The 13,669-nt window shown below is 50.7% G+C and overlaps 1 protein-coding gene across 1 annotated transcript in view; it reads right to left on the bottom strand.

Annotated features, from left to right (window-relative positions):
• The window catches only part of EEPD1 (endonuclease/exonuclease/phosphatase family domain containing 1), a 109,866-nt gene extending 99,350 nt beyond the window's left edge, over positions 1-10,516 (bottom strand). The window contains exons 1-2 of the mRNA XM_025464623.3: positions 10,140-10,516; positions 8,628-9,707 (exon numbers count right to left, since the gene is read on the bottom strand). Coding sequence (XP_025320408.1) covers positions 8,628-9,505 — 878 coding nt within the window. The 5' untranslated portion in view covers positions 9,506-9,707; positions 10,140-10,516. The remainder of the gene's footprint in view (positions 1-8,627; positions 9,708-10,139) is intronic.
• Positions 10,517-13,669: the final 3,153 nt, after the last annotated feature.

Genomic DNA, 13,669 nt, shown 5'->3' with positions numbered 1-13,669 from the left:
TTTATAAGGTACTTTCCCTAGTCCAGTCCACTTGCTTAAATCCCTCCCAGTTTACTGTTATTCACGAATGTCATACGCAGCCCATCTATGTTACTGGAGAAAATGCTGCCTAAGATAGGTCTTAACTCAAACAAGTAAACAACAACAAAAAGCTCATTACTTCTTCACCTCTTTTATTTCTAAAAGTTGCAGGATATTTGGGGGGGGTAGTTGGGTTTTGGGACAGTGAGCCCTGACCTTATAATTGGTTATAATTTTTGAGTCAATCTTCTAGAGAAAATAATAGTGGGTCGGTAACAGTCTGCTGTTACCGCCAGAGGTCTGCAATACACATATACGGCAAATATTGTCCTTAGACTCTATAAATAATATTATTTGGGCCCAGGTGCCCAGATATCAGCATTTTTCAAGACACCATAGATGTTCTCCTAACCAACCTCTACTCGGGGACCCAGAAGACTATCCTCAGTCCCTTCAGAAAACACGCAGAGGGATGGATGCCCATGGTACACAGAGTCCTCCTGAACAGATCAGCTGTCCATCATGTGCTTACCCAGGGTCAGCTGTATCTGTTCCCGGATTTGTTTATGTCAGTTGTACATGCTACCGTGGTCTCCTGGAATGTAACCTCAACAGATGAAATAGGAATGTGAGCAGAAACAGAAGTAGTTTTTTGAAGAAAACTGAGAAAAATTCTTGAGAAGTTTCTATAAAAGCAAGTTGTTTAAAGAAACTGTTGTCTTAATAGGTGTGGGCAAGACCATTGTAAAAGACTGACAAGTTGTAAAAATATAGTATCTTGCACTCAGACGACGTTGCAAATATCCTCGCTCCACTCTGAAGAAACAAGGACAAGATACACCCACAGATATCATTATGGATCCGCATACTTATGAAAGATCATGACCTAGGGAACTCAAACCAAGTTGTTAGGAGAACATCTAGTCCAGTCGCAGGTATGCAGGCTAGGGCGGTGAATAAAGACAAGCACATGGAAGAGCATGAGTGAGCTCAGAGTAGCTTTTATCATCAAACTTTGGGGTTTAATTGCTTGGGCTACATAGTCCAAGCTCCACCACTTAAAAGCTGTGTGACCTTGGGGAAAATTACTCAGCTTCTCTGAGCCATCTCTCTGTAGCTGTACCAGCGGGCTAATGGTGATGCCCACTTGTGAAGCGACTGGGCTCTGGGCCTCGGCTGCAGGAATGATCAATGTTAACTGCCATTATTTCTGTTTTTAGTACAACTACTTTCTCCACGAGGACACTGAAAATACAACCACCACTGGGTGGTGGGAGCGACCTGCAGTATTTTGCTGTTTTTTTTTTTAAATGGGTCTTCAAATTAAAAATGAATGGGAGCCACTTTGTAAAGAACTGACCAGTAAAGCAACGCAGTGGCCAGACACTGCAGAGGCTGCCCACCGAGCAAGGAAGGCCAGAGCCCTGAGTCTACTGGCAGATGAGTCCACAGCCCAATGCCAATCATTGCTACTTCAAGGCCAGCAGAATGTTTACTTTTTCGTCGTCTAAGAAAATGAAGACTGCAAAACATTATAAGTCAGGCTGAATTTGCTTATCAAAAATACATTCTAAAGAAGTTGGTTTATTTTTTTTCCTTACAGAGTATTATATCAGTATTTTTTTTAGATCAGTATTTTTTAAAAAACAACAATCCATCCGAGACCTCCTGCTTCAAAAGACACTGTGCTTTTAGCACAAGCTAAGAAAGACCAAGTACGGCTTTCATCTAGCAACTTTTGGGCGAGCAAACAGGATTCAGATCCCTGGAACATGACAAAACCACACTCCAAATGCACGCAGCTTTCAACGTGGCAACGTGAACAACATTCCCTTGGCTGCGGCACTGCATTTCGGGAGTTTACAGTGGCCTCTAGATAAAACAACTGAAGGCCCAGCTTAACAGCTTAATCAGGTAATGGCTGAACCAAAATAGAATTCGCAGGAAATAGGACTGTTGGAAACAAATGACAAAGCAACATAGGTAGAGGCAGCTCTGCTCAGGAAAGAAAACCCAAGGGTTTCTTTATCCAGCAGTTTGGTAGAAGAATTCAAGACTTTTCTTTACAATGAAACATTTACTCTGAGTATACCTCCCCAGGGTTCCTCTCCAGCTGTTTGGCAGCTGCCAATCAAAATATTACAATAAGAGCTGCTGGCCGGACCATGCCTGCATATGGTCACAGCAACAGGGTCAGGCAGCTTTTGAGGTTCCTAAAAATTTGCTGAGGACTACATGCCTAGAGGTAGAGGGGGGCATTTCTGTGGCACCTGCTGGATGTTTTGACACCAGCTGTCACTGGTGTGAAATTTCCACTCAACTATACATCACTACCCTCACTACCCTCACATCAAATTTTAGTGAAATGCATCATTTTGTTATTGGCAGAGATCATTATTGAGGAACTCTGAGATAAAACCTTTTGTAAAGTAGGGTAATTTTGAGATAAAAATAACACACTGCAAATAACACCTACCTCAATACTATTCTCTACTGTGAGGCACTGTTCACGGAAACCTGCTGTGCTCCCTGCCTGAATATTTCAGATTATAAGCCTGGGCGCTGAGCCAGCCTGGACCCCTGAGCGTCAGAAACTGCAGGGGGCTGCTGACTTTCACCCTGCTCTTACCGCTCAGATCCCACTGTCCTCTCCACATTAGCTCCCTCCCAACCACCTGACCTGGTCCTATCCTTCCCCTACAGGAGGACTGCACACACCTCGGGAGCCCGGCAGACAGGTACCACATCCCTGTGCATAAGCTTCACCTCCTCCCTCACAGCCCATGGCACGCGGCTAAGTACCAGCAGATGTGTCCCTATGTCAGATTGTGAGCTCCTTGAGGACAGGGTAGGCTTTCCCTGGGTCCCTAACATCCCTGAGGAGGACGTCAGGAGGGGGTGCTCAACCAATGATGAACTAAATTTAAGTGTCTTTTAATAGAAATGGTTACCCCAAACCCCTCCAGATATGCCCTTGCTACACGTACCATTGATACTAAAATTAAGTGGCCCCATCAGACAGCTGGTCTGCACAGAGGATAGACCACAAGGCCTCTTCCTCCAACCACTATGGACCCAGACCCTCCCGGTCCAGAAGGGGCACTGTGGACCCGTCCAGAGTGAGGCAAGAAGAGAGGGCAGCGGTCAGGCCGGCAAGTTGCATCATGTCAATGTAACGCAGAGGCGTGTGGGCTAGCCCAGGATTCCTTAACCACCTCCTGCCTTCTAGGAATCCACATGGTTAATCCCCACAGCACCCAAAACACAGGCATGGCTTTCCAGTCTTTGCCGCTAAAGGATGCTCTCACCTCCACCCACTCGCCCTTCCCCCCACTCCCCATCCTTGGTAGCCTTTACTCAACTTTCTCAAATTGTACCCTCTACCCAACTTCCAGGACCTGCTCCAAGCACTCCCCTCCAATGCTCCCAGCAGCTAGAACAGCCTGATAACAGGTAAATCATCAACTTTTGCATCAAAGTTTGCAACTGTGACCTCCTCCTGCTAAAATAAGAGCCCTAGAGGCCCCAGCCATCTGGCTCTGCCCCCTGTTCCCCCACCTCCCACTATACACCACTTTTTCTATGCCTGGGTCCTTTACATCCATCAGCTTTAGCTGAGGCCTTCCTTGACCCGCATCCACCTCAGCGGGCTTCTCTTCAACTCACCTCCATCCCCCCTCAGCATTCACCACTGTTATGGGTTGACTTGTCCATCTCCCCACCTAATATGATAGGAGGGACTGTGTCTCGTTATCAGGAGTCTGACACAGAACCCAGTACCTAGTGAGAGTTCAAAAGATATATCTGTTGAATGAATATATAATAGAGGAATGAATATCCTCTGGGAGAAACAATACTATCAGACCTCCAAAATCAGATCCCAAATGAGCCCATCTTTCTTGTAGGATAAACATCTTTTCCTTTGGTTTAAAAAAAAAAAAAAAAAAAAGCCTGCCTTGTGCACACACCAGGACTTCCCTCCATTCACACTATCTTCTCTTATTAATCCACAGAAGTCTTATTACCGACCACCTTTCTCTCTGGAAACCACCCAGAGCTCCTTGGCTCACAAAACCGGAACTCTACCTTGGAGATGAGCCAAGGTCATAGACTCACATTTGAGGGGCCGGGTGGAGAGGCCCTGACACCTTCTGGATTGCTCTACCTCTGACCATAAGCCCTGTCCTTCAGAGGAAGAAAAACAGGAAAGGAGCAGAGGCCTCCAGGGGCCTGCCTTAGCCCAAGGAGTCTGGGTGAAGCCCTGATGCCTGGCCAGCTAAGACCCAAGACAGGGAGGGAACAGCAGGTGGGCCAAGGGTCAGTCAAAGGACACGGTGTTTGGGAAGAGACACTTCCACTCCCCCTCTAAAATCAGACAAAGCCTGGCTCCAGATCCTGACTCCAATCTACATTTCTGAAGGCCACATAGATGCCATTTCATCTCTCTGAGCCTCAGTTTCCACAGTCAAAACAGTTTTCGTAATTTCTACTTTAAGAGGGCTGCTGGCCGTTTTGCCTTAGATGTTATGTCTGGCTGCATCTACCCACCGTTCAGTCTCCCAAGATAAGTTCATTATTCATATGGGAAAAATACAACCAGAAATCAATCACACTCAGTGACTCCCCCGCCACCCCCCCACCCCCGCTCCTGAAAATCTGGGTTTCTCAGACTATTTTGAGGTTGAGCCACACAAGCTGATTCACGTTTACTTAAGTTAAATAACAGGCCAGGCTGACTCCTGGATTTAGCATACACATGTACACAGCAGCTACTCAACATGGATTTTTCAATGGATGAATCAAACAACAAGATAGCTTGTGTCTACATTGATCCTACTAATCAAGTCTGATCAACTAAAATCCCATTTCTCACAATCAGTGTGCATTGCCAGGCACTAATTCACCTTGTGCTTTGATACTGCTGACAGACATGTAGCAAGAAAACAGATTGAGATCATTATAAGGCCAAAGACTTTGACACGTTCCCTTCTGAAAGAGGCCATGGGGAAAATGTGCGAGTGGGATATTAAACCTCTTTATTTATTTATTTTTTTGGAGATTGTCAAAGTCAGCTCCACTGGGGCTTATTCTTCCATAAACCAAAGGGACTTTTCAAAATAGAACAACTACTCAGCAAAAACCGAAAATTAAAAATTAATCTTCATTCCATATGTGGGCTGTCACCAAATTTTGCAAGGATGTTTAGCAGAAGCATTCCTCTTTTTGTCTTGCTCCATAAACACTGAACAAGGAGTAACATTGCCCAAGACTGAGGCTTGGCAAAGGAATCTGATGAAACTCGTCAGCTCTGTGCCACAGGGTGATGTCCTTGAAGGCTCCTGGTGCTCATAGGATTATCTAGTTTTCTGCTGTCCTACCTCGGTCTTCATGCAAAACACCGTTTCTTGTAGCTCACACACGCTGGTCTACCCAGCAGCATCTCAGGGCGAGAAAGGACTCTAACCATTAGAGTCCCACACTGGCACCCTTTAGGCTAAGAAAACATACCTACTAAAGCAAACCCACAGAAAGGAAAATAAAGAGCCAGCTCTTCCTTTTACAAAAGAAGTATTTCTTTTTTTGAAGGGTTTTTTTCTTCCTTTCATTAGTTACATTTAACAGATGGAAAAACTGAGACTTGGAAAGGTTAAGGAATTTCACCGAATTTACACAGAAAAGGTGGAGTCAAGGCATCCATTAAAAGGCCTTTACAGTGGATTTATTTTCTTAAATGTGACTAGCACACAAACTGGCCAGTGCCCTTGATTGGGCAGAGGGTCGGATGCCTGAACAAGAGGTAGGATGAAGGTGGCTTGCTTACAGAACACTGCATGCTCGCAAAGAGCATGGGATTAAAGTCAGAAGGTCTGGGTCCTATTCCCAGCTGAGTCTCTAATGAGCTACAGGACAAATTATTTAACGTCTTTAGTTTTAGTTTCCTCGCCCAGAGATGCAGAATCATTAATAAGAACAAGCATTACCTACTTCCCGGGTTAATGCGGAAACCAAATGCATATGGAAGTATTAGAAAGTATGAAGGATACTTGGATGATAAACACACATGTACAAAAATAAGAACCGCCTAGAAAATTACCAGCATCCATTCTTGCTCAAACTAAATGTATTTCCTCTTACTAATAAGGGGATCAATTGGAATGCGAGAGATGTTTGTGAATCAGGATGAACACACAGCTCTCGGAGAATGTGCACTGTCGTTCTGGGGACATGTGACCCACTGTGTAACAGCCAGCCATCTTTTGGTGCCCAAGGACAGTCACACAGACAAATGGATCTGCTCCAGCTTGACAGGGGATCAAGCCCTAAGCCTATTACTGTATGTTTACCAGACCCTAATAAGATGCTAGGAGTCCTAGAACACTCTGAGCACATTGTGAACAGGCAAAAGAAACCACCAACCCACAGGACAACACACGTGGCCAAGGGTGAGAAATGTGATAGGGACATAGGTCACATTCCTGGTTACTTACAGGTGTTCCCTTCTACATCCTACTAGGTCCAGGTAAGTTCTTCTAGCACTCTCGCCAGAGTTAAATGTCTTCAACAAATCATCATCCCTCCAGGAAATCCAAAAAAGAAACACCAAGACAAATCCTAACTCCGTGCTGGACAGGAGTCGCTAGTGCTTTTCTCAGCCTGCCCTTGGCTGACCCAAGTCTACACTGCAGAGCTGAACCTGCTCTGAGGCCAACTGTGCCCTGCCCTTTCTCCCGTTTCCTACCCTTCACATTCATCTACCCTAGAAGTGGAATACATCCCTCGAACTCTGGCCAGAAAGAGCATCATGAGGTTGAACAACCACAGAGATGATCAGAAGAACCAAAGAAAACATAGTACCTGGAAAGCTCTGCATGGATTCATGGATCCTGTCAGAAAAGCCAGTACAGGAGAAGGTGCTTTACAGAGCAAGCCACAGGGACAGCTGATTGCCCAATACACAGTACAATGGGGCTCAAACTTCAGTGTGTATTGGAACCACCCAGAGAATGCATGAAAACACAGAGACCCAGGGTCTCTAAGTCAGTAGCTGATGCTGATGCTGGTCCAGACACCACACTTGAAAAATCACTGTCACAGTAAATGGGCAAGAGCGGCCGGTCTGCTGTTCCCCCCTGGGGCAACTTCAGATCCTGATTCATCCCCCTTGCCCCCCAAATTAAGCCTTAAGAAAACTCAGGAATAGGAATTAAACAGCCATCTCTCCTCCCCCTCCCTTCCCTCTCCCATACATGCACCTATGCTGCTATGGATGAAGAGAGCAATTATTAAGCCATTCTGGATAAATACCACCGAGTGCTCAGTCTAGTTCTCACCTGTATACAAGATGATTTTGCAAAAGGAGTGAGTTACAGCGCAAAACAGAGGACACCGCAGCACAGGAGGAGTGCCCAGGAGCTCCCCCGGTCCAGTGCTCTGACCTGTGATGACAGTGTGCCACGGGACAGAGCCAGAGAAACGGTGTGACCTGGTTTATTCCTCACTAATTTATCCTGATGCTCTGCCACAGTGCACCGTGACTGTCCGCGGAGAACTCACTTCAGGTCACTAGCCGGCTGCCCCGCCAGGCTCACCGACAGCCCAGTGCAAAGGAAAGTAGCTAGTGGCCGCACACACACTCCAGCTCTGGCAGGTGGCATAGCACAGTCCCTCAAGACCAGGATCAGAGGATTTCTGACCCAGAAGAGACCACTATAAAGACTTCTTTCCTTCCCAAAGCTGATTGCATTATATACTACACTGTTTTACTAACAGCAGGAGTTACTGCTACAATAATATTGTTTTGTTTTATGGGGGGGGGGGGGGGCGGTCAACAGAAGTTCCTACAGAGAGCAGTGTTGTGCATAATGTAAACATGCTGAGATAAGAGCCCTTCCTACAAGTCAGGAGCCCTTCCTTCCCCTGTGGTTCAGATGGGAAAATCTGGCCAATATTCACCACATGTCAGCCTGACCCTTCCTGGCTACAGGACATGAGAGGTTACATACATTTGGGGCTGCAATTGTGGACCTGAACACCAACTTCAGGCTAAATAAGGAAAAAGAATGAGGAGTGATTCATTCACAGCATTTTGGTGAATATACACAGTGTATGTGTTTGCAAATACCTGGCCTTTCAGATGATTTTGTGCATACAAATAGGCATATTTGGTGAAACAAATGTGACTTTCCCTCTCATTAAAAAAAAAAAAAATCCAACTAGCTCTTTCTCATGTGCAGAATTGTGCAAGAGTTCCCAGACTCTGCACGCCTGATCTGATATAAACCGCATGAAGTCTTCTGAGTCAAACAACGATCTCCAAAGCAATAACACCAACATAATCTCCACATACCCCCAAATTATGAACTGATCTCAGATATGCCACGTTCAAGATACGGGCCACGAGCCCCAATGGCTTCAGAATTCAGGAAATTCTGAAGCAGGAGAGCTCAGCCACAGGTGACAATATTAGCTGGGGCCTCAAGAACACTGCTTAAATAATCTTGCCCCCTCCCTACCCCCGATTAAAAGCCCACTCGTTTGCATGCGCAGATGAGGCCGTGCAAGAACTGCCTTTGCAGCCAACACCCCCGGTGGGCTCCTGTCCTCACCTGTTTTCCAGGAGTGTCATGCACACCACTTCTCGCACCCCGGGGTTGTTGGCCTTCTCCACTGAGCAGCCCTGCACATTCCAGGTGGCCAGCCTCAGCACCGGCCGCCCATCCCTCGTGCCTCCAAAGGCCTCTACGGAAGGGCGGGTGGAGATAATCTGGGTGGGCCCCCCCGGGGGCAGGTCCAGGTCCTCACTCTGCAGGCTCAGCGAGGTCGGGCTGGGGTGAGGCTTGGCGGTGAAGGTCAGGCCCCCGTTGGTGTGCGTGGACGGGGGCCTGGACCGCTCTGCAAACACCTGGTGTCGGATCCTGTCCAGGAAGGCTGCATTGATGCCGCCCATCCTCACCAGGTCCTCCACGCTGCGGAAGGGCCCGTGCTCGCGGCGGTAGTCCACGATGCTGACAGCCATCTTCTCCGTGAGGCCTCGAATGCTCATGAGCTGCGCCGGGGTGGCCGTGTTGATGTTGACACGCGGCGTGAGCGGCACGGCGGTGGCGAGGTGGTGAGGCTGCTGCTCGGCCAGCAGGTCCCGCCGCAGGGAGCTGGGCGAGTGCTGCGCAGAGCTGCCCTTGCTGCTCACGCAGATCTCAAACTTGACCTGCTCCAGTTTGGTGGCGCCCACGCCGCTGACCAGCGCCAGGTCCTCCACCTTCTTGAAGCCACCGATGTACTCGCGGTACTCCACGATGCTGCGAGCCACGGCGCGGGTCACGCCGGGCAGGGTCATCAGCTCCTCCTCGGTGGCCGTGTTGATGTTGAGCCGCTCCTGGTTCACCAGGATGTTGCTGAAGTTGCAGGCCGCGCTGAACTTGCGGTTATGCGACAGGTCCGAGGGGTCCCGCGGTATGGAGCGGTGGCAGCCCAGCGTGCTCCCCATGCCGGCGGGCCTCGGGCCCGGGAAGGCCTCGCCGCCGCGGAGAACCGAACCCCTGGCCTGGCGAGGCGGGGAAGCCCGACGGACCTTTACTGGCCCGGAAGGAGGGAGGGGGCGCGCAGGATGCAGGGAACCAAACGGTCACCAAAGACAAACACTAAATCTCCATGCCCAGGGTGTCCCAAAGTGCCTTTCACCTGGCCACCTGGAAAACAAATTAATAAACACACAAATCGATTGGATCAGTTGATCAGTTTGCATTAGCACTCCCTAGCCAGAGCAGGAGTTCGCAGCCAGGAGTCCGTGAACTCCTGCACACACACAGCCAGGCCGGCCCGCATGGATTCTCCCCTGCAGAGCTCCGGCTTCTGTCACATGACGCCCCCAAAAGCGCTCCGAGCCGCTTCTCTTGGAAAGAGACCTCGGCAGCCCCGTCTCCGGTCCGGCCTCTCTCACCTCTCGCGGCGATGCGGCCGTCCCCCCCCAGGTCGCCCCCCCCCCCCCGGGCGCAGCTCCCACGCCCACCCCTCCTCCTGACCCTCGGCGCCACCTGCAACTTGGGAGGCCCGTCCCGACCCGTGCAGGTACCGAGAGGGGCTTGACCCCGCCAGACCCGCCGCCGGTCCCCGCGCCCCACCTCTCCGCGGCTCCCCCGGGGCGTCCTTCCACCTGCGGCTCCGGAGCCTGAGCCCAGCCCAGGACCCGCGGGCCCCCCGCCTCCAGGGCTGGTGCCCGCGCGTGCGGGTCGGCGGCGGGGCCCCCGGGGACGCGCGTCCGCGGCTCCTTCCTCGGGAGAAACTCTCGGAGCCGCTCTCCGGAGCCGGCGGGGGCTGCAGCGCGGCGCGGAGGCGGCGGCGGCGAGTCCCGAGGCTGCACCAGGACCTGCGGCGTCGCCGCAGCTGCGTGGATCGAGGCGAAAAGTCCTGCGCCCGAGTCGGGCGCGGGATCCGCCAGGACCGCGTCGGCGCCCAGCACCCGAGCCCCGGCTCCAGCTCGGCGTCCGTGTCGGAGCCAAAGTCCTGGCCGCGCCGCCCGCGCCTCCGCCGGCACCACGGCCACGCCTCCCCCGCGCGCGGCAACTCCTCCCGGGACTCCCGGGGAACGTGGGGGCGGGGCCCGGCGCCGACCCGAGCCCGGGAGCGCGGAGCCCGAGCGCGCTGGGGCGGGGCCCGGGAGGGCGGGGGCGGGGCCGCGGGGCGCGGGGGGCGGGGGCGGGGAAGGAATGCGGGAGCGCGGGGGCGGGGCCCGGGGAGGGTGGGGGCGGGGCCGGGAGGGCGGGGGCGGGGCCGGGAGGGCGGGGGGCGTGGCCCTGCTACCCGGGGGTGGGGAAGGAATGCGGGAGCGCGGGGGCGGGGCCAGGGCGGGAGGGGCGGGGCCAAGGGGCGCGGGGGCGGGGCCGGCACGCGGGGGGCGGGGCCCTGCTACCCGGGGAGTGGCCGGAGCGCGTGGGGGTGGAGAAGGAATGCGGGAGCGCGGGGGCGGGGCCAGGGCGGGAGGGGCGGGGCCGCGGGGCGCGGGGGCGGGATTTAGGACCTGAGTGGGCGGGGCCGATGCTCCGGCTGCCGCGGCGGGTCACACCGAGGTTGCCCCCGGCCCTGCGGCTCGCGAGTGGGGGGTTGCTACGAGAGACCCCGGCCGGGATGTGTGGATCGAAGGGTGTTCAGGCTTGCCCGCGGCGAGCCCCACCACGCTGCTTTACCGCAAGAAGAGCCCCAAAGAAGAGAGGGGCGCCCAGGGCGCAAACACTACCAGGCACCACCACCCCACCCCCCACCCCCGGCCTGAGTTTAGATCACCTTTGGGGCGTGAGGCAGGGTCTGGGCGCTCCTTGTGGGGAAGGCGACCCAGCGTGTCAGGGGCCTCCCTCAATTCTGCACTCAAGCTGAGAACGTTCCCGGGGGACACTGAACAGGATCTTTTTTAACTCTGCCCCCCACTTTCAACCTCCTCTGCTGTTTCACTGGAGAGTCACCTTTGCACTGCTCTCAGAGAGGTGTCCTCAAACATTAGTAACTCACGGTGCTGCTAGGACAGGGCATGCGCCACCTGTTATTTAGAGATGTGTTCCAAGACGTCACTTAATAGGGTTGCTTGCCTGCACGCACAGCGCTCTCAGTAAATATCCATACGTTTCTGTAAGTATTACATCTAGTCATTAAGGAGACAGAAAATGCTAGCTGGGAATGGAGATTGCTTACCAAAATTCAGAGCAGTTTTTGGATCCTACCACTGAATGACGATTTGGTTAAAGATTAAAGAGCCTGCGGAATTACAGCAGATACACGGAGCTAGAGGATTCGATTAAACAAACCATGTGATGATAGTTTTGAATACTTTGACCCTGGGCATTTAGTGTCCTCTGAAGTTTCATCCCCCAGCCAATGTGACCAATGCTCCTGCTTTAAATTTCCAGAGCTATGGGACGCCTGGGTGGCTCAGTCAGTGGTTGAGGGAGGGCTCAGGGCTTGATCCCAGAGTCCTGGGTCCTAGGATCAGGATCGAGTCCCGCATTGGGCTCCCTGCCAGGAGCCTGCTTCTCCCTCTGCCCCTGTCTCTGCCTATTTCTCTGTGTCTCATTAAATAAATTCATTCATTCATTCATTCATTCATTCCCAGGGCTAGGTCAGCAAAAACAGTAACTCTTAGGGAAGGAAGAAAGTACTTCAGATTTGAAATGAGAGGCACCCAGGGCTTGGCAAAATGCTAGGCACATTCCCCTACTGCGCATACTGGTCAGGACTTAATTGCAAGTGACAGAAATCTAAGTAACACCAGCTTAGACCAAAAAAAAAGGGGGGGGGGGGTTTCCCCATTCTTGTGTTCAAAAGTTAAAGAATAGAGCTTATGTCAAGAATGGCTGCATCTAGCTCAGATGATTGTCATCAGGACCTGGTCTGACTCCCTCCTTCTATCCCCTCCACTTATCCCACGCTGCAACCCCAGTACTAAGCTACATCATGCCACTCCTCTCCTCCTATAATCCTGTTGTGATTTTAAGGAAAAAATGTTCAGGAAAAGCACAAAAATCTCTTGTAGAGAAAGGAAATCTCTGTCGAGCAGAATGCCTTGATGAGCCTCTGTGGCTATGGTTGGACAGCCTTCTACGTGGAGTAGAAATAGGGAAATCACATAGTTTATTATACAAACCAGGACACTTTATAAGGTAAAAGGGACACTATTAACTTCACTGGCACAGCAGACATAACCTGATTAATCTAAGCATGTGTTAATCTGGTTAATCTAACCATATGTGCCCACTTGGTAGAAATGAAGCCAAGAGGTAGCAAAACCACTGTGCATTGAAACAAACAAAACCACAACAACACAACTAAATTTAAAATGACTGGCCTTACCAAATGCTGGTGAGGATGTAGAGCAATTGAAACTGATTCGTTGATGGTGGGAATGTGAAATATAAAACCACTTTGGACATCAGCCTGGCCATTTCCTTAAAAATGAAACATTCATCTACCATATGACCCAACCACTCCACTCTTAGGTATTTACCAAAGAGAAATGAGAGCATGAAACCCAAAGACGTGTACGTGAATGTTTTGGGGGCTTTGTTAAAGCCAAAAACAAGAAACAACCCAAATCCACCAGTAGATGGATGGATAAACAAGTAGCGATATATGCGTATAATGGAATACTACCCAGCAATAAAGACAAACTATTAATACACGCAATATTGAAGAATCTTGAAAACATCACAATGAATGAAAGAAGCCAGGAAAAAAATGAGAACACATATTGCTTGATTCCATTTATACAAACTCTAGAAAACACAAGTTAATCAATATACATGGAGAAAGTAGATGAGCAGTTGCTTGGGGTTGTGATGGATGAAGGAGTGGATGAAAAAGGGCACAAGAGAACTGTGGGGGTGATGGAAATGTTGGAGAGGTCATGGCTTCCCGAGTGTGTGCATGTCAAAATAGAGAATTGGACACTTTAAATATGTACAGTTTAGTGTTAGTCAATTATGCCTCAATGAAGTTGAAAAAAAGCCTTCCAAAGATAAAAAGAAATGTTCTTTGAACTAAAGAAGAAAAAGAGGAAGGAGAAGGAGGAGGAGGAGGAGGGCAGGACTGTTTTGGGAGGAGGAGTAGGTGAGCCAAGGTGAGGAGGGGGCGGTGAAAGGGAGCAAAAGAACCCAGGAAGAAGTTG

Source organism: Canis lupus, chromosome 14 (assembly GCF_003254725.2).
Source record: "Canis lupus dingo isolate Sandy chromosome 14, ASM325472v2, whole genome shotgun sequence".
Classification (NCBI taxonomy): domain Eukaryota; kingdom Metazoa; phylum Chordata; class Mammalia; order Carnivora; family Canidae; genus Canis; species Canis lupus.
The sequence above is the reverse complement of the archived record's forward strand: the minus strand, read 5'-3'. Positions and strand labels throughout refer to the sequence as shown.